At 41.4% G+C, this 22197-nt stretch overlaps 1 protein-coding gene across 3 annotated transcripts; it reads right to left on the bottom strand.

Annotated features, from left to right (window-relative positions):
• Positions 1-5091: 5091 nt before the first annotated feature.
• ZFAND5 (zinc finger AN1-type containing 5) lies at positions 5092-20362 on the bottom strand. 3 transcript variants are annotated; one of them, XM_038170788.2, is made up of 6 exons: positions 20137-20362; positions 16900-17057; positions 16349-16463; positions 15841-15938; positions 7011-7136; positions 5092-6745 (listed from the first exon to the last, which is right to left on the bottom strand). In XM_038170788.2, exons 2-6 carry the CDS (start codon positions 17048-17050, stop codon positions 6597-6599), a joined length of 639 nt encoding a protein of 212 aa, XP_038026716.1. In that variant the 5' UTR covers positions 17051-17057; positions 20137-20362; the 3' UTR covers positions 5092-6596. The 3 variants fall into 3 exon arrangements, with proteins under 3 accessions (XP_038026716.1, XP_038026718.1, XP_038026717.1); XM_038170790.2 differs by lacking the exon at positions 20137-20362 and adding an exon at positions 19045-19288; XM_038170789.2 differs by lacking the exon at positions 20137-20362 and adding an exon at positions 19023-19287.
• Between the last annotated feature and the right edge of the window lie 1835 nt (positions 20363-22197).

Raw genomic sequence — 22197 nt, 5'->3', positions numbered from 1 at the left:
ACAAAAGCACCTTCCCCCCACCATCCACCTTCTTCCACCTCCTCCCCCCGAGCGGTGCAGGGGAACGGGGGAATGGGGGTTATGGTCAGTCTGTAGCGCTTCTTCTCTGCCGCTCCTTCTCAGTCACTCTCATCCCCTGCGCTGTGGGGTCCCACCCACGGGATGCAGTCCTTGATGAACTGATCCGGTGTGGGCTTCCCACAGGCAGCAGCTCTTCCAGAACTGCTCCAGATATGGGTTCGTACCACGGGGTCCATCCCTCAGGAGCAAACTGCTCCAACCTGGCTCCCCCACGGGCAGCAGCTCCTGACAGGTTACCTGCTCCCTGCCAGGTCACCTGCTCCACCGTGGTCTCCTCCACGGGCTGCAGCGTGGAACCCTGCTCCACCATGGTACTCCATGGGCTGCAGGGGGACATCCTGCTTCACCATGGTCCTCACCACAGGCCACAGGGGACTTCTGCTCCGACGCCTGGAGCACCTCTCCCCCTCCTTCTGCACTGACCTTGGCGCCTGCAAGGCCGTTCCTCACTCCTCTCACTCTCCCAGCTGCTGTGTGTCGCAGCGTTTTTTTCCCCATCTTAAATATGCTCTCACAGAGGCGCAAAACAACATCGCTTATTGGCTCAGCTCTGGAAAACAATGGGGCCCTTACCAAACATGGGGCAGCTTCTAGATCCTTCTCACAGAAACCACCCCTCTGGCCCCCTGCTACCAAAACCTTGCCATGTAAACCCACTACACAGTCTCAGCAACATTACAAGTGAAGACTCATAGTGGATCTGTATCCTGTCTGGCTGTTCTTCAAAATCGCCAATCAGACAAAAAAATTAGAGAACAGCATTGCAGGACTCCAAAGATGCAAGGTCTGACCTATAGAGACCATCTCTCCACTGGCATCTTTGCCATGCAGTAGCTTGGCTTTTTTTCTAATAGCTCTCTCACAAAAGAGTACACCAAGGAACTCATAAATACCTCCACAACAATTCACTGAGGAAACAAGATAGATTAACTACATGTACAGGGCACTGTAAATAAAATTTGAGAATAAAATCAACCACTAAATAGGAGGTCAAATACACATGGCTAGCATTTTTATGACACCTTTCAGAGACTGGGTATACTTTAGTTAACAGGCCTGAGAATTGTTATAATTACAGTGAGATAATGAAGCTGAAAGAAAAGGTCTGCTGTGAGAAGGGCTTCATTCTGAGTCATGGCTTCGGCTTGTCCTTTGTTCATGCTGTCTTTATTTATATTACTTTCATTATTGTACCATCAGAGAGAGCAATAAGAGCCTGAAAATACCTGAACCAGGAACATCAAGTTGAAAGTGGCTCACTGTGAAGAGTTTCCACAGTCCTACCAAAACTAACTCAAAAAACTAAAACCCCCAAACCAAACATATTAAAACTGATTTTTTCCCTAAGAGCAAACTAAACCGTGGAGAGGCTGGCTCTAGGGCTGGAGATGAGTTGAACCAATTTAGAGGCAGACACATTTTCAAGTATATTTTGCTGGAGGAATAGTAAGTGGGGTGCCGGGCAACTAGGGTGTCTTGAGTCCAATTAGGTAAGTATATTTGGGCTATTACACAGTCAGTGACTCTTAATCCTTTCCTTGGATTTAAGCATTTTTCCATGAGAGATCTGATCTTGATGGTTCATGCAGCAAACTTGGCCCTGGTCTATCGCTAAAGAAGGTCATCTTATGCTGATATTTTTGTTGGTCTTACACAGAGATGGTCACTTTTTAACTACAGTGTACAGCATTGCAAAAGTCAGTTCAGCTAAGGCCTTTGAAGTATGGAATATTAACTGGTAGAAAACTGAAAAAAAAGGAGAAACTTCGTATGTTATATACAAAATTACTCAACACACACATGCCCCTACACATATTCAAAATAAATAAATAAACGAATACATGTACAGCAATTAAAAAAAACAACAAAAACAATAATAACCACAAAGAGAAAACAGACAAAGTAAGAACACGGAAAACAACTGAGATGTTGCCACCTGTGTGGGGATTAAAAACTGCATCCTGACCCAGTGCCAACCATTTTGCACAAGAGGTGTCCAACCTGGAGTGCATGGATTGTACAGGAGGTGCACCAAAGAGGGAATCTGTGGCAATGTGTTCTTTTGGCATAGGCTGCAGGTAATATCACTGCACAGTGCTGGCAGAGAGGGAAGAATCTGACCCTACAGAACACTTCCTGGTTCCTGTAAGGTCAGTTCAGTACAAGACATAACCTGCCTTGGGTGAGGATTACACAAGATATTCGATTGCACATGCTTGCACTCAGATCTGAGTAGATGTAATTGTCATACTTACTTTTGATTCCCTCTACACAACATAAACATGGGTTTGGGATAAACAGACATTTTTTTCCAATTGGGAATGTTAGCTCTGCAAGCTGATTTTAGAGAAAAGGAAGGGGGAAAAAAAAAAAGCATGACAGCATGGCTACAAGGAGATTTAGTAAAGATACAGTTATCCTACTTAGGGGGCTTAAGCCACATGAGGAATGTAACTTTGTTGCTGAAGCAGGGCTACTGTGCTGGCCACAATCTTACAAGAGACAAACACACTGAAAAGAAACAATCACTAAAAATTCTTTCCCCTTTACATCTTATCACCTAGTACAAAAGCCGGTGGAGGCAATGGAGAGACACATCTTCAAGAAGCTGTGATTTCAGACATTTTAATCATAGACTCATAGAATCGTTCGGGTTGGAAAGGACCTTAAAGGCCATCCAAAAGGCCCTCCTTCAGCCATATGTATCAAGTGATATTGCAGAGCTGCTTGGGAATACTGAGAAAATGTCATAAATCTTGACTCCACTATGATATAAGTCAAATCCTTAATTATCCTTTGAGTGAATGAGACTAACAAACATGATGAACACTAGCACGTAAGACATGCCCTTACAATTTACATACAAAAATGAGTGGCTGAATAACTGATTATTGATAAGTGTATCACAGAATGATTTGCATTGGAAGGGACCTTAAGGCCCATCCAGTTCCAACCCTGCTGCCATAGGCAGGGGACACCTCTCTCCAGACCAGGTTGCTCGAAGCCCCATCCAACCTGGCCTTGAGCACTTCCAGGGACAGGGTATCCGCAACTTCTCTGGGCAGTTTTCTCAGGGCTAAACATCAGAAAAATTACAGGGTGTAGTCAGGGCTTCCCAATTCCGCTGCATTCTTGAAAGCCACAACCAACCAAGCCTTCTGGCGGCCACTGATCTAGCCCATCATCATTACGGCAACAGGTTAGTGTTGGAACCAGCAGAGGAAGCTTGTTGTTCAGGTTTAACAGCAACAGCTGTCATGTCAGTCAGGTTGCACAGAGCCCTGCGGAACACGGCACTGTGCAGGCAGAACACACAAGCTAGGCAGATGTTTAATAGACTGAAGATTACCAAACCACTTTTAGTTACCTAAGTGCTTTAGGATTTGTTTCTATGATCCTTTTTATATGCTAACGAAAAACATTGCTATCATCTGGTAAACATGTTGGGGGCATAGGAAGATTCTTCCCAGAACTGTGTGTTTATGTGTAAGTTCAGAACATCTCAGTCTAACAGCCAAATGTTAAATGAGGACTGGCATCACGTGAAGTGATGGTGTTTCTTTCTTGGAAGATGGGTATACTATTCATAGTCATTTGTCATTTTAAATCAAAAGAGCAAGTGACAGCAGCTTTTTGAGTGACTTCTGTTTAGATGTTACAGAAAACAGGTTCTTTACCTCAAAACATTTTAATACCACTGTATTAAAACTGACTGGCAGCCCAGTTAGATGTAAACAAATCAACCTCTGGTAGTACCTGTACCTTTTAAACAACCTTTCCTACCTTTGGGTGTTTAGCTTTCCTCACCAGCATTAGGGCTCCTGAATGACTATAATCACTATTTAAGCTATTAACACAGAAGAGAGCTCAGAGCTTACTTTTGAGTATACACTCACACTCCACTTGTGGGCAACTTACATATTTAACACAGTTCATGATTTTACAGAAAATGAGGTATTTCTCATTCCTTACTTTCACCCACAGATCTACCAAGATCAATTGCTTCAACAAGCCTTCCCAAGTACAGCCTGTGTTCGGATAAAACAGATAGCAACATTGAAACCAACCGAGTCATCATCTACTGGTACCAGAATGGTTAGCTTTCCTACAGTATTCTAGCCCTAACTAGGGCAGTATATACATGTCATTATATACACACACAAACAGTACAGACACATTCTTCCCAAATACTGTTAACAAGGTGTTCTTAGCTTAAAATATATATAATTATGCTGTTCTTGAATAGTTTACAGATTTACTACAAAAGGCATAAAAATGAAATTTTGGATGCTTTAAAGCAGTTCCATGATTAAGTCATAAAAACCACCCCAGAAAATAAAGTTCCAGAGCATGCCCTTGTTCCATTATTGAAGGTATATACAATAGCTGCAGTACAAGCTTACCACGTGAGTGTAGTACTAGCCGTTAGGATGAACATTTTCCATTCGTAATATAAGCAACTTCTGTACATTACCCAGCAGTGAACATGTTTTCTTGCAAGTCATCATGCACTTTGTACTCATCTTTCTCACTGGAAAGGATACAGCTGACATATTTAACCTTCACATTTGGGTGCTGACCTTGACAGTAAGCCTGCCTGGGTCTGCTGGTGAAGATGCAGGCAGAATGACATTGTCAATATACCAGCTTTATTAGAACAGATTATTTGGAAATATATATATATATTTTTTGGGGGGGGGGGCTAGGGGGGGAGACAAGCAAACAAAAACCAGAAAGACACTACTACCTTTGAAGATCATTATTGTTTTCCTTTGCTCCCTTGAAGCACATCACTGTTCACTGGCATTTTTGTTTGTCCATCACAGTTATTCCAGCCATTCATGCTTCTCTGACCTCAGCCAGTCATGTTAGAGAAGTTCGTCTATCCAAATCACAAAGTCAGATATACACAGGCTTAAGCAAAAAAAAGAACATCTGTGCAAACCTATTAACTTTGTATCCAAGCTTTGGTTTATGGCAATAACTAAAACAAAAACTATCACGAAAGTATTTCCCTCTGTACATGATTTTTATTATTTACATAATACAATATAGCATAGATGCTGGGTAGCATGATTATGTGCAATACATAAATATGAACTATCTGTACATGTTTCATATCTAATAACTCAATTGAAAGAACAATGTTAAAGCAAAAACCTGATGCTTTTAATAGTGAAGTAAAAACTAGGACTGAACACTGCAATAAAAATCAGAAGTTCAGAAGTAGCGCCTTGTGTACATACGTATTTACAGATGAGAACAGGCATTACCACAACACTAGTCTAAACTGTACTTGTTTATATAAAAAACACAAGTTTCATACGTCACAAAAAACCCTTCCATTATAACACAGAAGTGATATTACCAGACAAGCATCAGTGAAGTATACTGCCTTTTCTAGAGTTGTTATTGTACAATGCTGTAGATAATGCAGCCCATGCAATACACCCAAGAACACTACAGTCCTACACCCAAGTACAATTAAAAATGATAAAGCAGCCCTCCAAGAGTGGTTCCAGCTACCACTTAAGTCTACAGCAGCCATGTTGGGTATGGTTTTCCATGCAGAATGGTGCAAGTTACATTAAAACTAGAAAAAAATTATAATATTCTTTTGAACTCAGAACACATTGAACATAAGTAGTACATGAATAATAAACTGCTCTAATACTTCAGCAACTTACTCAAACACGTGTTGCTTGATAGAGCTGTTGTGGTATGTCTAAAAACATATGTAACTTGTGTTTTGTAAACCAATCTTACAGTATTGCGCTACACAACAGTTTTAGCTATGCAAGGAAAAGCAGACAATTCTGTTGCAGGCCAGTTCTTAAATTCCCAACAAGACATTTCCTTTGGGAGCCTATTTTCATGATTATAAAGTTAATGTAATCTGTTTCAAAACAGTTTTCTTCTCACATGTATCTGATTTTTTCCATTTTTCCCTCAGTGCAACTAAGTGGCTTTCTTAAATATGGCACCAACACTTATCTTACTGGAAAGGTGTACCCCTCTACATAGCTGACATTCTGGTGGAAAACAATGGAGCACTGAAACTAAGACTAGAATGAGATATTAAATGATAGAAGTTGACTGCCAACCTTTCTGATGTATCCTTCTCCAAAACAGGCACATAACGCTCATCAAAGATTATATACCTCAAACACGTCTCAAAAGGCAGAACTGCTGCAAACATGCAGATAGCATACATCTGTTTGGCACATGTGAACTAAAGAGTCTGTCCTCTGTGCATGTGTATTCCTGTGCAGGTTTCTGATCATCCGATTATATTCTGGGGAGGGCATATATGTTTTCAAGGGCTGTATCTATCCAATTCTGCCTGTAACAAACACCCAAAGATTCTGAAATATCATTAAGACAGACGAGACTAAAAGTAAAAATTTGGAGAACATCAAAGGAAAATGGCCATGCACCTGCTCATCAATGTTTTCCTATGATATATTAAAAAGAAAACAAAAAAAAAAAATCAGTCTTTTCACAAGCAGATTAATTTATATTCTCTGAATTTTTTCAGCCACCACAACTGGGTTCTCTTTCCTGATTTTTGCTGCAGCTTCTGCTTTGTAATCATATGGGCAGTTATGCTTGTCAGAATAACGGTGAAGTCCACAAAACAAGTTTCCACATCGGCAGTCAAATCCTGTACAAATAAAAATACACATAATCACCAGGAAGCTTCATATGTAAGTAAGCTGTAAATTAAGGCCTTTGTCACTGCAGACAAAGGCGGCACCTTTGTCTGATACCGAGCATAAGAAAAATCAACATTTCCAATATACCAATTGTACTAAATTGTTTGGATTTCAAGTCAGCAAGTAAGTTTAATGTTCATGGATATTTCATAAAGTTAAAACTGGTGAGAGGCAGCTATTCAGCTGTTGAACGCTGATGAAGTGTTCCCATACCTGTAAGGCCAACCTTCTTTCTGCACATGAAACATCTGTTCTTCTTTGGTTTGGGCAGTTCAGGAGCTCTCTCTTCGCTCTGTGAAGTACTAGGCTGAGAAACTGATGGGCTTGGTTGAGTAACAACTGTTAAAGCAAGCAAAAGAAATATAGCTTAATTTTCTTCCTTTTCTTCAATTCCCTAGTGAAGTTCATTAGCAAGTACTTATTTCTTAAGGATTAATTCCCCTTACTAAGACCCTAAAGTCCATTGTCTCAAGTACTATACAGACTAGTCTGTGAACATGTAAATCATGAATAAAGAGTTTCAGGTACTCCACAGATTTCCCTTTCAGGTCTGCACAAGACACTGAGATTTGTTCACAATTCCACCAGCCAGAAAATCTAAGACACTTATCCATTATACCCATACAAGTGTTAACGGTTTGGGAAGCACTCCACAAGCTCCATGTATGCTTAGTATTTAAAAAAAATAAATAGTAATCAGGCAAGGCACAGTTTTAGATTAAACAGTAACAACAGTCATGGTTGAAGTTGTTGAACAGAGAGAATACCAGCAGAGAATACAATTAATTGAAACGTATTTTAGAACCAACCACATTTTCAGTAATGTGTTACTGTCAGAATACTGGGTTAGTATGCCATTATACTTATGAAGTCAGGTGAACCAAAACCTGAAACAGTTAACCAAAACAGTTCCTAGCAAACTGCTGATTCTAAAACAGATGCAGCAAAAAAGCACATTCACAAGAGCCTCATTGAGACACTCTCAGTAATTCGAAAAATGAAGTACAGATTCTCACACTATCTACATTCTTGTACTGAATTCAGCTTTAACATGCAAGCAGGTGGAGTCAAAATGACTCATTTTTCACTTGCCTTTTGTCCTGAAAACATTTGGTCAAATTTGTGTCACAAGTTCTCTGAAGGATAAAATTTTGCCCTTTTGTGAACGTTTGTGGATCTGTTTTTTAAGTATTTTCTCATCAAATAAATTAAAAACCCTTTCATTTTTATTTAATATCCTCTTTACAGAGGACCATCATGGAAGAAAACAGATGTGCCTGTACACCAACTTTAACGCATAGAACTCATGAAGTCTGCTCCTAGTACAGTTAGCCTGAGTTCTCCCAGCTGTATAATGACATCCGTTGTATTAAAATAAAAAAAAGTAAACTAGATGTATTCCAGAATAAGTGGAGTACATAAGCCTTAAAGACACATTTGTAATCAATGTTACGCACTCAAATAGAGTTTCTCAGTCCAGATTTGTTTGCATCCTGTGATAAGTGGAGTTTTCCAGACAAGAACTATTTATGTTGACTATTTTTGCTCTTTACTTTCATGTAAATATCTAAGTTGTATTTGTATTTACATGTTTTTATTATATAAAAAGCTCACAATTACTACTAACACATAAGAAAACCCTCACAATTCACTGCACAGAACAGCCCCCAGCCAGGAGTCCACAGTCTAATCAAGGCTTGAAAGTGACAAGTTCTCAGAGGTAATAAGGAGCTCATACTCACTGCTCATACCCCAGAAATTTTACACAGTAAGACAATGGCTAGTGATATTCTCTTATAAGTAGCAGTTCATACAATGAACCAAGGTCTTTTTTTTTATATATACATTTTTCATCTTGCAGAGATTTTTCTAAAAATTTAGGAAGTCCCTAATATTAAATCCAAGGCTAACAAGATACTACAGAACTTGCACTGCAATTACTACTGCTATCAATACTTTTTGGAGTAATTTCTGCTACTGAATTTGTTGAAAACAACTTTTGTCTTCACAATTGATTATCATTTTCCAGATCAGCAGATATCATGCTCTGAGCTTGCCTTTAAACCCAAGGGAAGAAGCATTTGGTATCAATTCAAGAGCTTCTAACTAGAACAGGTTAAAACCCAGTGATACCACAAATAATGTGAACCACTTAGATCTTAGGCACCTTAACTAACAAGCCTCAGCTATGGAATTAAAAAAAAAAAAAAACTGATAAAATACCTCCCAACAAGTACAGCCAAACAAACTTCTTTTAGATTTGTTATACTGCTAATTAAAAAAAAAAAGAAAAGGAAAAGAAAAGCTAATCATAAGCCATTACAAATAAAAAAGAACAAAAATACTTCTGCACTCTGCAATTAGGTGAATAGCTAGCCAGAGGGAAGCTTCATCTGCATCAGAACCAACTCATAGTATGAGCCATAGAAGGATGCATGCTGTTTCAATCAGATGAAAGAGAAAATGGAGAAGGGGCAAATCAAGAGTGACCTAAGTAATTGAAGTCACTCACAGCATGAACCAAGAGAAAATGAAAACAAGAAAAGGAACAACCTTTACCACTGCCTAACATGCTCACAAGGAAGTAAAAGTGCAAATGACAGTTTCCCAGGAATCACCAAGGCATAAAGAAGGTCTAGCAGATCACTCTGTACCAGAAACACATTAGAGTATAAATCCATCTAAAGGAAAACAGTACCAGCTACTACAGGTATGCTTCCTCCCCTGCATAAGTGAAATTTTGATAAGTATTCACTGCCACACATGTCAGCACAGGATTATTTTCATTACTCCCAGTTCCTAAGAAACTGCAGAGGCCCATTTCCTGAATGGGCCGCAGAGTAAGATCCTTCTCCCACAAAACTGTATTCAGGAAAGAAGCAGTAGGCAATATGGAGAAACAGGCACTAGAAAAGTTCCAGTATGACAGGGAAGAGCTCCCTAAATCCAAATTCATAGAGCCAAAAGAAACTCATCAGTTACTGTCCTGATGACAGGTTGTCACAACAGGCTTCCTTTGGCAGAGAAGCCTAATCTTACCAGGCAAGTACAATTGTAGTCCTCAATACATGAAATTCATTTTATATCGTAAACCATGTACTACAAACACCAGGTGAGCACCCTAAATGTTTGACATACGATCACCATGGCTTAACCGGACTCACTGCATCAAGCCTTGGGATAGCTTCTTTCACATGTAGCCTGAACATAAGATGCATCTTTACAGAAGGCGTGTGGGTACAGTGAGACCACTGGGGAATGAAGTTAGCCACGTGCCACAGCATGTTCTATTCAACCTATACATGGAGGCATCCTACAAAAAGAGAACAAAGCTCTTCTATGACCAAGTTATTAAGCCTCAGTGAGGTTCTCAAAAGTGACAACCACTTAAGTAACTAGATTTTCAATACTAACAGTAGTTTTGCTCTCATCAACCAACATGGCTGCTGCAGAAAAAACATACCTGCTGCAGGTATTTTTCCACTGAAAGAAAGAATCTGCTATTTTTCACTCCAACAAAGCTTGATAAAAAGACTTTCAACCGCTCTCCAACCCTCCCTATACTACAAGCAACCAGAAGAGGATACCAAAGTAAAACAAAAGTTTCTTCTGACCGTACATAAGTTAGCCAAAAATAAGATCCCAGCAGCTTAGACTGCATAACTGCCAAGATATTAGCAAGTAGAAAGCCCCGCAGTGGAGCAAAGTTAAGTCTTGAAGACATAAAACAGAACTGTTTTAACATCCTGACTTCATGAAAGTAACACATTGGCCACCATAGAAGAACTGGCAAAAGTTAAAACAGAGAAGAAAAAGTCAAGAGTCACAAAAGTCATCAGGAAGACAGACTGCACTTCTGCAGTATCAGAGCAGAAACTACATATTATTACAGCCTTGTATTGCATTTTACATACAAAGGGCTTGTATGTAAAATTTGAGTCTGGAGCAATGGACAGTACTTATGCTGTATTTAAGTTATATCAAGCTTTTTGAGAGTAAATACTTTATTTTGGAGAAAGCACTGCTGCTATGGCAATGTAGGTGCTCATGAGAAAAGGCTGAAGAATAAACTCCCTTGTTAATTTCATGTCAAAGAAAGGGGATGAACGTATTATGCAGCACATAACATATCTCCCACATACCCAACTAACAGGAACATGGAATATCTTTACCACTGCATTAATAAAACAAAGATATCCCAGTGTAATTATCACACAGAAATACACTTTAATTTGGACACCATGAAGGCTTCGTCTCTGACGTATACTTCTCTGTTAAAACGATCAAATAACATTCTATCAGTAACAAGCACAGGACCACTTTCCAAGGTGTACAGCCTCAAGACTTCCAAGAGATTACTGATTACATTTCTGAATTATTTCAAGCAGGGATATCTACTGGTGCTGTAACAGACATGGAAAATATGAAGATGAACCAATTATTTTGAACAGAATTGATGTCAGATAATTTTACTGACAGCCACAAAGGAACTACCTACAGATAGCAACACGGTTATATACTACAAGCATTTGTGAAGCCAAGTCAGAATTAACAAGACAGTTATTACAACACCAAGATCTAAGGAATACCATTTAGTCACCATCTCAAGCCTACCGTATTTCACAAGCTAGCTGTCTATTCAGCATCTTACAATATTATCTGCAACACACTGTATACATCACAGATAAAACACAGTGACTTTATCTACAATGCAAGTTAGGGCAACACATAGCAGGGTCTGAACCTGAATGCTGGACAGGTGTAAAATAACTAATCAGATTGGCTTTGTAGAGTCAAAAGACAAGTAAGCCAATCACCATCTTCCACTGTCTTCTGAAGCTCATTAAATACCAATTTCAAGAACAGAAAGGGTAACCTACAACATGGATGGAATTAGACCTTAAGTTTGCAGTATTTGAGTGTTTTTAAAATATGTATTTTACATGAGACATGACTTACATCAATTCAATTCCCTTTTTTTTTTTTTTTTTTTTTTTACAGGTAGTTCTTTCTGTGGTTTCACAGAAAGAACTTACCACGCTCTACTCCCTAAAACAAAGCTATTACTGGGTTAAAAAACAAAACCAAGTCTGTTTACCATTCTGATATTAATTATGTCTGGTAACACTGACAGACCCAACAGAAGACTCATCATTGAACAAGGTAACTGACCTGCAAAACCACAGAAAACGCTAAAACTATGCTGCAACTCAAAACAACATGATTGTCTAAACATACTTGTTTTCAAAACAGTTTACTTTTAATGCTTAATATGTAGCTCAGTTCTCTCTCATATTTTATTTTTTTTATTTCCACTTGTATACCTGCTAAAACAAAACAGATTTAAGGAAGGGCTCCAGCATGCCTCACCAACTTGGTAAATACACTGTTCGGATTATCACAAAGAAGGAAAAATCCAAAACCTAGCTAACTTTTAATTCCTGTAACACAGGATGGAGGAAAAAAACAGCTGTGAATCACATTTCTAGAATGCTTTGGGTAAATTCTAACATCAAAGACTGTAGTAGAATTCAATCCTCACTAAGGAACGTAAAAGCATATCAAAAGCTTATAAAAATGTTATTAAGAAGTGCCCTATTATGATTTGGAGTTTGGAAGTAAAGGGATTTAGGTTTCTCTGACTTGTGAGCAGTTCATCATATAAGCAGCTGAACTGAACACACCACAATTCAAGTACAAAATCACAAACAATAAAGCTGAACTAAGAATTATAAGTCACAAGAGAATATAGCATGATAGATATTAATTACAACCAACTGGGTCAGTTACATCTGCCATGTATTTCTCTTTTCAGTTCTTAAGACATGGTTGTCTTAGAACTTGATTTGTCTGAATGAAAATCCAGGTTGAAACTTCAACCTGGGAAAATAAGAGTTCAATATTTTATTGTTCTCAACTGCAGCAACTTCTGAAGTCTGATGCTTCAATTGTAACAGCAAGCAAGTACAATTTCATGCTATACATAGCTAAAAAAAGTCAATTGACCAGATGTCAATAACAGATGTTTATTACATTCTGGCTTCCAAGGGAAATATCAAAAAAATTCATTTGCTAATTAAAATCTGGCAGAAGAGAACACAACTTGATGCCATTGAACTGTTAAAAGGAGAAAGACCTACTTTAATTGAAGGCAAGCCTGTTAGTTCACAATCTACTATTATCTGAAAAACAGTTAAAAAAAAGTTGGATTGTGCTTAAACTAGACCATGTTTTCATTAGCAACTTCATGACTGTGGCATTTTCTTAGAGAATTACACCTCCCAGAAAGCATTAGCTTTGTTGTTGTGAGGTGACATGAATTATTTATTCCTTATTATTGTTCCCTCCTGCGGAAGTAAGAGCAGCACACATAAGAAGTTGCAGGAAAAATGAAGAGAAGAAAAATGCAACGAGTCCAGACTTGACAGGATTCTGAAGTCCAGGCCAGATTCTCTGGCATGCAGCATATGGAGATTGACATAGCACTGAATATACCAATTTGTGAATCTTACATATCCAGCAAACCCTAAGAATAATACGTAAGGACACCATCCTATGCTGTCTACAATCTGTGCCAAACTTTACCACTTAAAAGGAAACTTGCACTTCACAGCAGTTTCAAAGATTTATGAGTATCACCGACTGCTCTGGATTGGAAAGGACCTTCAAAAACCACCCGATTCCAACCTCCCTGCCATACGCAGGGATCCCTCCCAGTAGACCAAGATGCCAAAAGCCCCATCCAGCCTGGCCCCAGGGATGGGGCATCCACAGCTTCTCTGGGCAATGTTTTCCAGTGCCTCAACACCCTCACTGTGAAATGTTTCTTCCTCATATCCAACCTAAATCTACTCTTTCAGTTTAAAACCATCACTCCTTGTCTTGTTCACTACATGCCCTTGTAAAAAGTCTCTCTCCATCTTTATTATAAACCCCCTTTAAGTGTTGAAAAGCTGCAACATGTACTAAGGCAGGCAGTTCTGTTCCAGAACTTTTATTCCTCAGACACATTTAAGTTTTATGGTAGTTTTTCCACTGACATCTATAGCAGCTTGTGACAGCTTTGTAGCTTGTTTCAACCTGCAAGATTATTTAGAGCAATACATAAGTCTCTTTAGTTGAGCTTTTGAATTTTTCTCCCCTTTTCTAATCAACCAAGTGCTGTGTGACACTAGCTAACATAAAGTCACTTGTTAAGGAAAAAATAGGTGCTATGTCAACAGAAACTGAAGATTGCCCTTTACACCTGGCAAAACGACAAACTCCTATTGGCAGTTCTAGTAAAAGTAGATTCACTAGTACTTCAGCACTGCTACCATTTTATGTATTCCTCTTTCTTTCTTGACACCGTTTCAGATAGGAATTCTTAACAAGGACGCATGTATTTATAAAACTAACTTAGACTCTGCTAGAATATTTAAGTAACCTAGAGAAAGTCTACTTACATACAAAATTAACGGTTGTAAAAAAAAAAAACAACACCCTTCTGTGAGAAACTAAGTTGTGTTTTAGCAGCAGATAACTAATTTTCTGTATTCAAAGGTAGTTGTGTAGTCATAAGGAAACATGCTAAGTAGGTAAATGGACAGTAGAAGGCCTCACTGTTCCAAAGTAAGGTAGAAGCTTGAGAAAAACAGGATGAGGAGCGTGAGAACAGTAAAACAAAGATCACAAGTTCTCAAAACATAAGAAAGGAGAAAAAAATGAAAAAGGAGAAATTAAAGGGTTGAAGAAAAAAATTGTACATATGGTACAGAGAAGTGTCAAGTAGCTTATGAACCTGTAGTACTCAGCCACTGAGGAAACAGGGGAGGTGATCAGGTATCGGGTAATCGGGAATAAAAGGTGATTTGTTTACTATAATGCACTCCTAACGGGCAGGATGCCTGCCACTGCAAATATAATAGCTTCACAGAAGATCCTATCTGAAGAAAATTATTTGAGATTTTCCTCACACTACTCAGTCTGTACATAAAGTTTATTTTTTCTTGGCTTTAGCTCTCACCACAGAATCCTAACTTAGCATGATTTATTGCAAATGGTAAAATCCTTTCTACAAATAGTAAGCAATTAAATATCAGATGTTGATGCAGTCATTTTTTGTGGCAAAGATTAGCTAAAAATCATTTTTCTGTGGTGTTGAGAAGCATCTTCTGCATTTTTTTGTCCCACTTGGTTCAAAACCGAGAAAATTAGTTTTGTCTTTAGTTTACATGAACGAAGTTGCAATTGAATTTCAGCTTTCAATGTTTTAAGACTGTTCAGAACTATTAAGTTGAATCAAAAAACGTGGACACATAGGTATGGAACAAGTGCATTAAGGTATCCATTTGAACAGACCAATACATGAATTCAGCCACTCACTTGCAAGTATGGAAGCAGTCCCTCTCTGACTCCCTCCATGAAGTTTACACTTCAAAGTTTAACTAACTACTACAGCTATAACCTTCCAGTACAAGGATAAAACTTCTGAAGATTCACTCCCAGCAACTAAGGCTTTAAGCAACCTACATTTACAGGACAATGCTTTGGTTATACCTGCTGATTACTCAATTTCAAGAACCTTTAACAGTTTTGTTAGTATTTTTAAACCATGTATTCCCTCCACCCACACTCTCATTCCTCTGTAGAATAGAATTCATAAGAACTCCACTCTCTAAACGCAACAAGACGTTTTGACTGCCATGAGTCAGCAGCAATTGCACTGCTAGATTATAAACAGAAATCTCAACACTTTGACTTCAAAACTTACCACCTTGCCATCATGCAATTTCAGAGTGCCTTACTTTAAAAATAAATAAATAAACGAAGCCTTGGAAGCCAAAACTACCTTCATAGGCGTGAACTTCTTTGTTACTAACATCAAACACAGACAAAAAAATATATTCTAGCACTGGTCATTTTTCTTGATTCCAAAGGGAGAGTACTCAAAATGCATCTTTAAGAACCACCTTAACAGCTGCTCAAGACAATGGGAAATGTCTCTTGAGGAGACAGTAGGCCATCAGCCTCTCAAGTCACCAGTGGTACACTGCAAACATACCTGGCTCCGTCTCTGTTTTCGGTGTTACTTTTTCCTCTCTTGAAATGCTCATTTCTGTCATTTGCTGCGTAACAGGCAAAGCGGCAACAGGCACATTTCTGTTTATGTACAGTGAAACATGTAATTTTACATTAGTTTTGAGTACATAATAAAAGCTTAAGTTGTCCAAACCCACCAACAAACTACCTGTTTAATTAGTACTAATACATGTTGCTGACCTCTGCTTCTACCATCTTCAAAACACATTTTGGACTCTACTATAGTTCCCCCTAGAAGGAAATAGTCAAATCTGCAGCAAGGTACTTCTTCAGATAATCTGAAAATGCAGCAGCTGAACAACAAAAATTGTAATCACTCATCATTTATAAAGATTCATAAAGTACTGTCAGGCACACTGTCCCCTTTTGCTCTGCAGAAATTCAGTGCAGTAGGTCAAAATTACTGCCAGCCTTTAACTTGCTACACACTCATAAGCTCAACCAAACTCAAAACAATACTTTCAACTTACCTTGATTTTTCAGATGTGCTGCCAGCAGCACCTTCACAGTTGTTTAAGCTAGTAGTGTCTGCTCTCTGTACAGATGCAGAGTCTGAGGTAGGACTGTTTGAACCACTGGCTGTTCCTATGTAACAAGGATTTGAAAAGCCATTTAGAAACAAGTTGTGGAATACATTAGTCAAATATTCTTGTACACAGTTATGAACTGTGCACAAGAATACACTGCACACATTATTGAATTATACTGCATATTACTTCTTACTTACAAGATAAACTACACTGCTAGCAGCCAAAATACAGAGATTGTCTAAGAATATACTTACACTGAAGGGTAAGTGGACAAAAAAACTAAAGGTGGACCTTGACACGTTACACAAATGCATTTTTATTTTCACTATGTTTAAAGTAGTATTCTCTTTGACATTCATTATATTAGCACACAGCCTTAAGAAGTTCTTGTGAAATGTGTCCTGGGATTCTTCATCATCATCTGCGTGTTTTAGTTAGAAAAAGACATAGCAGCAACAAACAAAAAACACACACACATTGGACACCCTTACCCATTGGGCTGATTCTGCCACTATTCTGCTGTCGCTGAAGATGCTCTTTGTAGCAAACAGAACACATCCCATTTGTCCTAGGATTTCCATAAAATCCACATCCTGTACTACACAGCATGGGCCCTGGGGTCTGGTTTGTCTCCTGAGTCATCTCGATGCTGTAAATAAAACCAAGGACTGCATTAGGAGCTGGCATGTCACCAAAATCAATTACAGGGTTACAGAATTAAAGTATGCCTGCTCACCCTGCCCCTAAAAGGTGATATCAGCATTCTTAAAGAGGTTTATATGGACATTAATATACCATTCAATACTGCAATCGTATTGCTAAGTAACATCATTATGAACCTTCAAGGGAAGGAACAGTACTTCTCAGTATCAGTATAACAACAATATGCTTGCTGGACACAGATGCGTGTGCCCGTTACAACCAAGTTCAATGTAATGACAGAAACAGCCCTTTATTACCAACCTCTGAACATTAATGTGGATATGCAGAATAAGCAAGACCAAACTTGTGTCTGCCAAAGAATTGTGGCAACTAACATAGCTTAGTTTTCCAGGCTCCAACCTCACATTTTCAGTAAAGTTGATCTTGCTTCACTTTGATGCTAGTTCCACTATTAGCAGGCCTGATTTTCACAATATAATTATTAGAAGGAAGAGTAAAAATCCCTTAAGTATTGGCAACAGCCATTAGTCTGTATTCCTATCTTTAGAAGGAGTTTCCAAAACAAGGACTTGAATACTCCTCAGGTTGTGTATGAAAGCTGATACTCAGTATTAATTGGCAACAACATGTGTACAACAAGCTCTTCAACAGAACCTAAACAGCATTTCTGAAATAAGCTTAGACCTGATCTTACTCTTCAAAAAAAAAAAAAACAAAAACAAAAAACAACAAGAAAATCAACAACTTTAGGCTGCTGGATTCATTCTATCACATTGCCAGTTAAATACTTCATCTTAATAAAGTTACAGCGAGACTTCTGCACCTTCCAAATGTAGACAACACTAACTCTCTGCCACAAACTGCAGTTGCTAGGAACAAAAATACTTCACCTTCACTGTTGGTTAACCTCTGCAAAGCAAGGTTAGTAGAAAAACTGATACAGCAACCAAATCCTTCATTCCCAAGGGCAACAAAACTGGAGCATGGCAATCAAGCAGTCTACTACAAATTGAGGACACACGCAATACTGCACTTGTCCTCCCAAGATTTAGAAGAAGCACTATAGATGGCACTTGGAGAAATTTATTTTAGCGTCATCTCGTGATGACTGTCTTCCTGCTCAGGAGCACAAATAGTAATGAAAGATATTTGACCACTTGATGTTTGGGAGAACTCGTAAAATGTCAAAAGCAGGTTTATTGCACTGTACAGGAAAAAATACTTACAATTCAGAAATACTACACTGAAATTAGTAAACTTAGATTTCAATAGTATGATAACCGCAACTAAGGGCAAAGCAACCTTTGTTTAGTTAAACTGAAGTTCTGGGAAAAAAAAGTAAATCAGTAACAGAAGATGAACAAGTAAAATTAATCTGTTTGTCTGCAGGTGATCACGGGACCTCATTTCTCAAGGTACGGATAGCAGTATAGGTACAGGTAGTCCTGCAGAGCAGCTTCACACTCGCTCTGATAGAACATATTATGGATTTACAGCCATATAAGCCAGACAAGGAAGTCAGCACAAATTATGACCAAACTTGAGAAATCAAAACAAGCAAAAAAAAAAAAAAAAAAAAAAAGAAGCTAACCTTATCTACATTGCAGGTTTATGCTTGCCTAAAGGAAAGACCCTACTTCTGCCCTCCTGGTAAGCAGGTAAGCTCAAAGCATTATCAAACTGCTGCCACCACCAATCTCACTTTCTTTTGCTGCCTCACCACTCACTAAACCTATCTTTAGGTGTCAACGCTGTTTTTAAAACACTACAAAAAACAGTCTTCACGGCTCCTTTGTCAGTATGTTCTCCCACTACTTGAGACACATGCTGCTGATCGAAAGGGTCAAGTTGTTACCCAGCACTTTACAAACTGTGCTTCTCAGGCTCCTGAGGAAGCTCTGGGCGTCACTTGTTTCTCCTAAAAGCAAGCAAACAGTTACAAAGCACTTACCCGAAGTGACTCCGCTACCCACCGCACCAGCCCCGGCTGTATACCCTCCCGAACCAACACCAGCAGAAGCGAGGGCTTCCGACGAGGCAAACCTCCCCTGCTGGACCTCTCCTCGGAGCACCAGCAGCGAGGTGAGGGCTCCCCCCGGACTGCGCCCTCCTCCCCAGGAGCAGCAGCTCCCTAAGGCCAGCACCGCATGCGCCCGCCCGCCCTGCGCGGCGCTTCCCCGAAGCGCGGGGTCACATGTGCGAGCGCATTAGCTTCCGCCTGTCACAAGGCTGCAATGTGACAGGCTGAGCCACGGGCTCAGACACAAAACCCCCGTCAACAGGGGCCTCTGAAATCAGCTTCTATTTATATCTCCGGAGGCTGCCAGCTCCTGCACAGCCCACGGAGCCGCGGCAGCCGCGCACACACACCCACGGCGCGGGGAAGGAGAAGGAGGAGGCGGCGGCGGCTGCTGCCTTCCCGGAGAGCAGCAGGGAGGGAGGGGAAGGAGGGAGGGGAAGGAGGGGAAGGAGGCTGCATCCCGGCCGGGAAAATGCAGCATCACCAGCCGGGCGCTTCCAACAGCCATTTTCATACCCCCCCCCCCCCCCCCCCCCCAGCTGGCAGCACGGGGCGGCGGGCTCACAAAATTAATAAATAAATAAATAAATAAATAAATAAATAAAACAAAAGAACAGAAAGGAAAACCAACAACCCCCCCCACACACACACACACAAAGCTCTCAAGAAGGGGGGAGGGGGGGGGACGACTACAGCCTTTTGTGGTGGTGGGGGGGGGGGGGATAAAATAAAATAAGAAGCTTTTATCGTGCCTCCGCGTGACTCCACGCAGCAGCAGCAGCAGCGCCGCCCGGGCCCGAGACAAAAGGCACGGCAGCGCCAAGCGCTCCGCACACCCCCCCCCCCCATCCCATCCCATCCCACTACCACCGCACAAAGCCCCGCGGAGGGCCGGGCCGGGCCGTGCCTCGCAGCAAAGCCCTGAGTCACGGCCGGGCCGCGGCCGCCTCCCTGAGCGCGGCGGGGCCGGCAGGTAGCGGGCAGGCAGCGGGGCTGCCACCGCGCGTCCCACCCCACCCCACCCCACCTCCGGCACCCCCCTGACCTGTTGGCGGCGGGGGCCGGGTGCCCCGCGGCGGGCTCGTCGGGGGTGCTGAGAGCCGCTGTCGGCAGGGCGAGGGGCGCGGAGCAGCCGCAGCCGCCGCCGGTTCCCTCCTTTGTTCCCGCAGCAGCCGCGGCCGTCGGGGCAGCGGCGCCGGCGCGAGGCGAGGCGCGCGCGGCGCGGGGGGCGGGCGGCGGGAAGGAGCCGGCGGGAGGGGGCGGGGGGGAGGGGGAGGAGGAGGAGGAGGAGGAGGAGGAAGGGGAGGGGCGGGGCAGAGCCGCCGCCCGCCGAGCCGCGCCCCGCCCCCTGCGGTGACGTCACAGACGAACGCGCGGGGTCGGTGGCTTGGAGCCCCCGCCCCCCCCTCCCGCCTCGGTGAGGGAGAGCCCCGTGAGGGGCCCCGCTGGGTGCTGGGGCTGCGGCGCCCCCGCCGTGTCCGGGCTGCTCGGCGCTCCTCTGTCCCGGCCCAACCCGGGCCGCCAGCCCCGGTCCGAGCCCCACACGTCAGCTGTTCCTTCCCCGAGGACCTCCTCCTCCACGCCTGTCCCCCCTGTGAGGGGCTCGGCGCTGCCCCTCCGGTTGCTGGAGCTGCCCCCCCCCCCCCTCCCCCAGGTGTTTTCACGGGAAGCATGAAGAATAAAACACGCTTTTATTGGAAAACACCTCGTTGCGTACGCTCCTGTTGAGCATCTGAACATCTAAGTCTTCTTTAAACAGATAAGCAATAGTGCTGCACGGCAAGAGCCGTTGCCTCTCAGGCTGTCGTGTCCCAAGTTTCTCTGAGGCTTTAATTATTAAATTAAATGAACGTCTTCATTCCGATCTGCAGCTTCTCAAATGCAAACCTGGGCTGTAGAACGGTGGTCATGGGCTCACCAGGAAAATCCTCCTCCATATTTTATACTAATCTGAAATCCCGGGCAGTTCTGGCATGGGTGATGTTACATTAATCCAGTTGCAACCAAGAAAATGCATCATCGTGTATAGAAAAGTCTTTATGTGACTGAAACGCCAAATTCTTAAACAGATGAAAGTGGTCTGCGTTATGGGTGCCACAAGAGCAGGCCACGGTTCAAGACGTGCCAGGCTGTGAACCTCTGTGGCGGATGGTGCCTCAGTTCGGCTCCCAATGCTGAGCCTAGGCTTGTCCTATCTCCGTCTCCTCTAGGTTCATTTTCGCTTTCAGAACCTAATGGGCTCCTAAAGACATGTCTATTTGTGGGCTATTCTGAACAGTCTGCTCTCCACTCTCGTTTTTAGCCTTTAAGAACTTTTGTTTCTACTTTGAACTGCTTCTGAGGGTGCTTTAGATAGCTTTGTACCAGTGGTTTACTTACTAGCTGGTTTGACTATTAGTTTAATTTCTCTGACTGCTACATTTTCCTAAAACCAAAATCAATGAGCAGAGTCTAATCTGTAGTTAGTTCGCTAGCCTGCACTTGATGAGCAAACTGTATCTGACCACGGGGACTACAGATTTCTGCGTCCAAATGTGCTCTATAGTGCAGCACAGGAGATGCCCAGGTGTCTCTGTCATCCAAAGCAACTCTTCTGTGGTCTGCAAAATGGGGTGTAGGAGATATGTTAGGGTGCAGCAGGAAAATGCTGGAACTTCAGAAATATGTGTTTATATTTTATAAACAAATGTGCACATATAGGGTGTGCATGCTCAAGAATCTGTTGCTAATAGGGGTTTATGACACAAAAAGTTTGGATACCACCGATTTAAATTATGTCCGTCGATCACATCTATCAAGTCTGGCTGCTGCAAGAACAAAATTTCAGTGTTCAGAGAATTAACGCTGTGTTCTGCACCAAGAAGCACCTCAGATCACGTATGTTTCTGATATTCTGTTTGAAAAAAATACATTGATTCTTTCATAAAGTAATTACTAAATCTTTTAAACCAAGACTCAAGTGTATTGCGGACATTGATCACATTGTATTAGGCATTGATTGATCAGCTTTTAGCAGATCAGACTGGGGACCTTTCTGTGTCTCCTGGAACTTTTCTTGATTCTTGAACTGACAGTCCATATGGAAAGGCTATGCTGAACTACAAAG

This window comes from Anas platyrhynchos, chromosome Z (assembly GCF_047663525.1).
Source record: "Anas platyrhynchos isolate ZD024472 breed Pekin duck chromosome Z, IASCAAS_PekinDuck_T2T, whole genome shotgun sequence".
In the NCBI taxonomy this organism is placed as follows: domain Eukaryota; kingdom Metazoa; phylum Chordata; class Aves; order Anseriformes; family Anatidae; genus Anas; species Anas platyrhynchos.
This window is presented reverse-complemented; position numbering and strand designations above follow the sequence as displayed.

Bases quoted from the DNA above. Each gene is read 5' to 3' on its own strand.
- ZFAND5 (XM_038170788.2), bottom strand. From the start codon at position 17,050: ATGACTCAGGAGACAAACCAGACCCCAGGGCCCATGCTGTGTAGTACA. The intron at 15,939-16,348 runs GTAAGTTGAAAG...GTACATAAACAG, and splicing joins AGCACATCTGAAAAATCAAG to AAATGTGCCTGTTGCCGCTT. The intron at 6,746-7,010 runs GTATGGGAACAC...TTATTTGTACAG, and splicing joins AAAGAAGGTTGGCCTTACAG to GATTTGACTGCCGATGTGGA.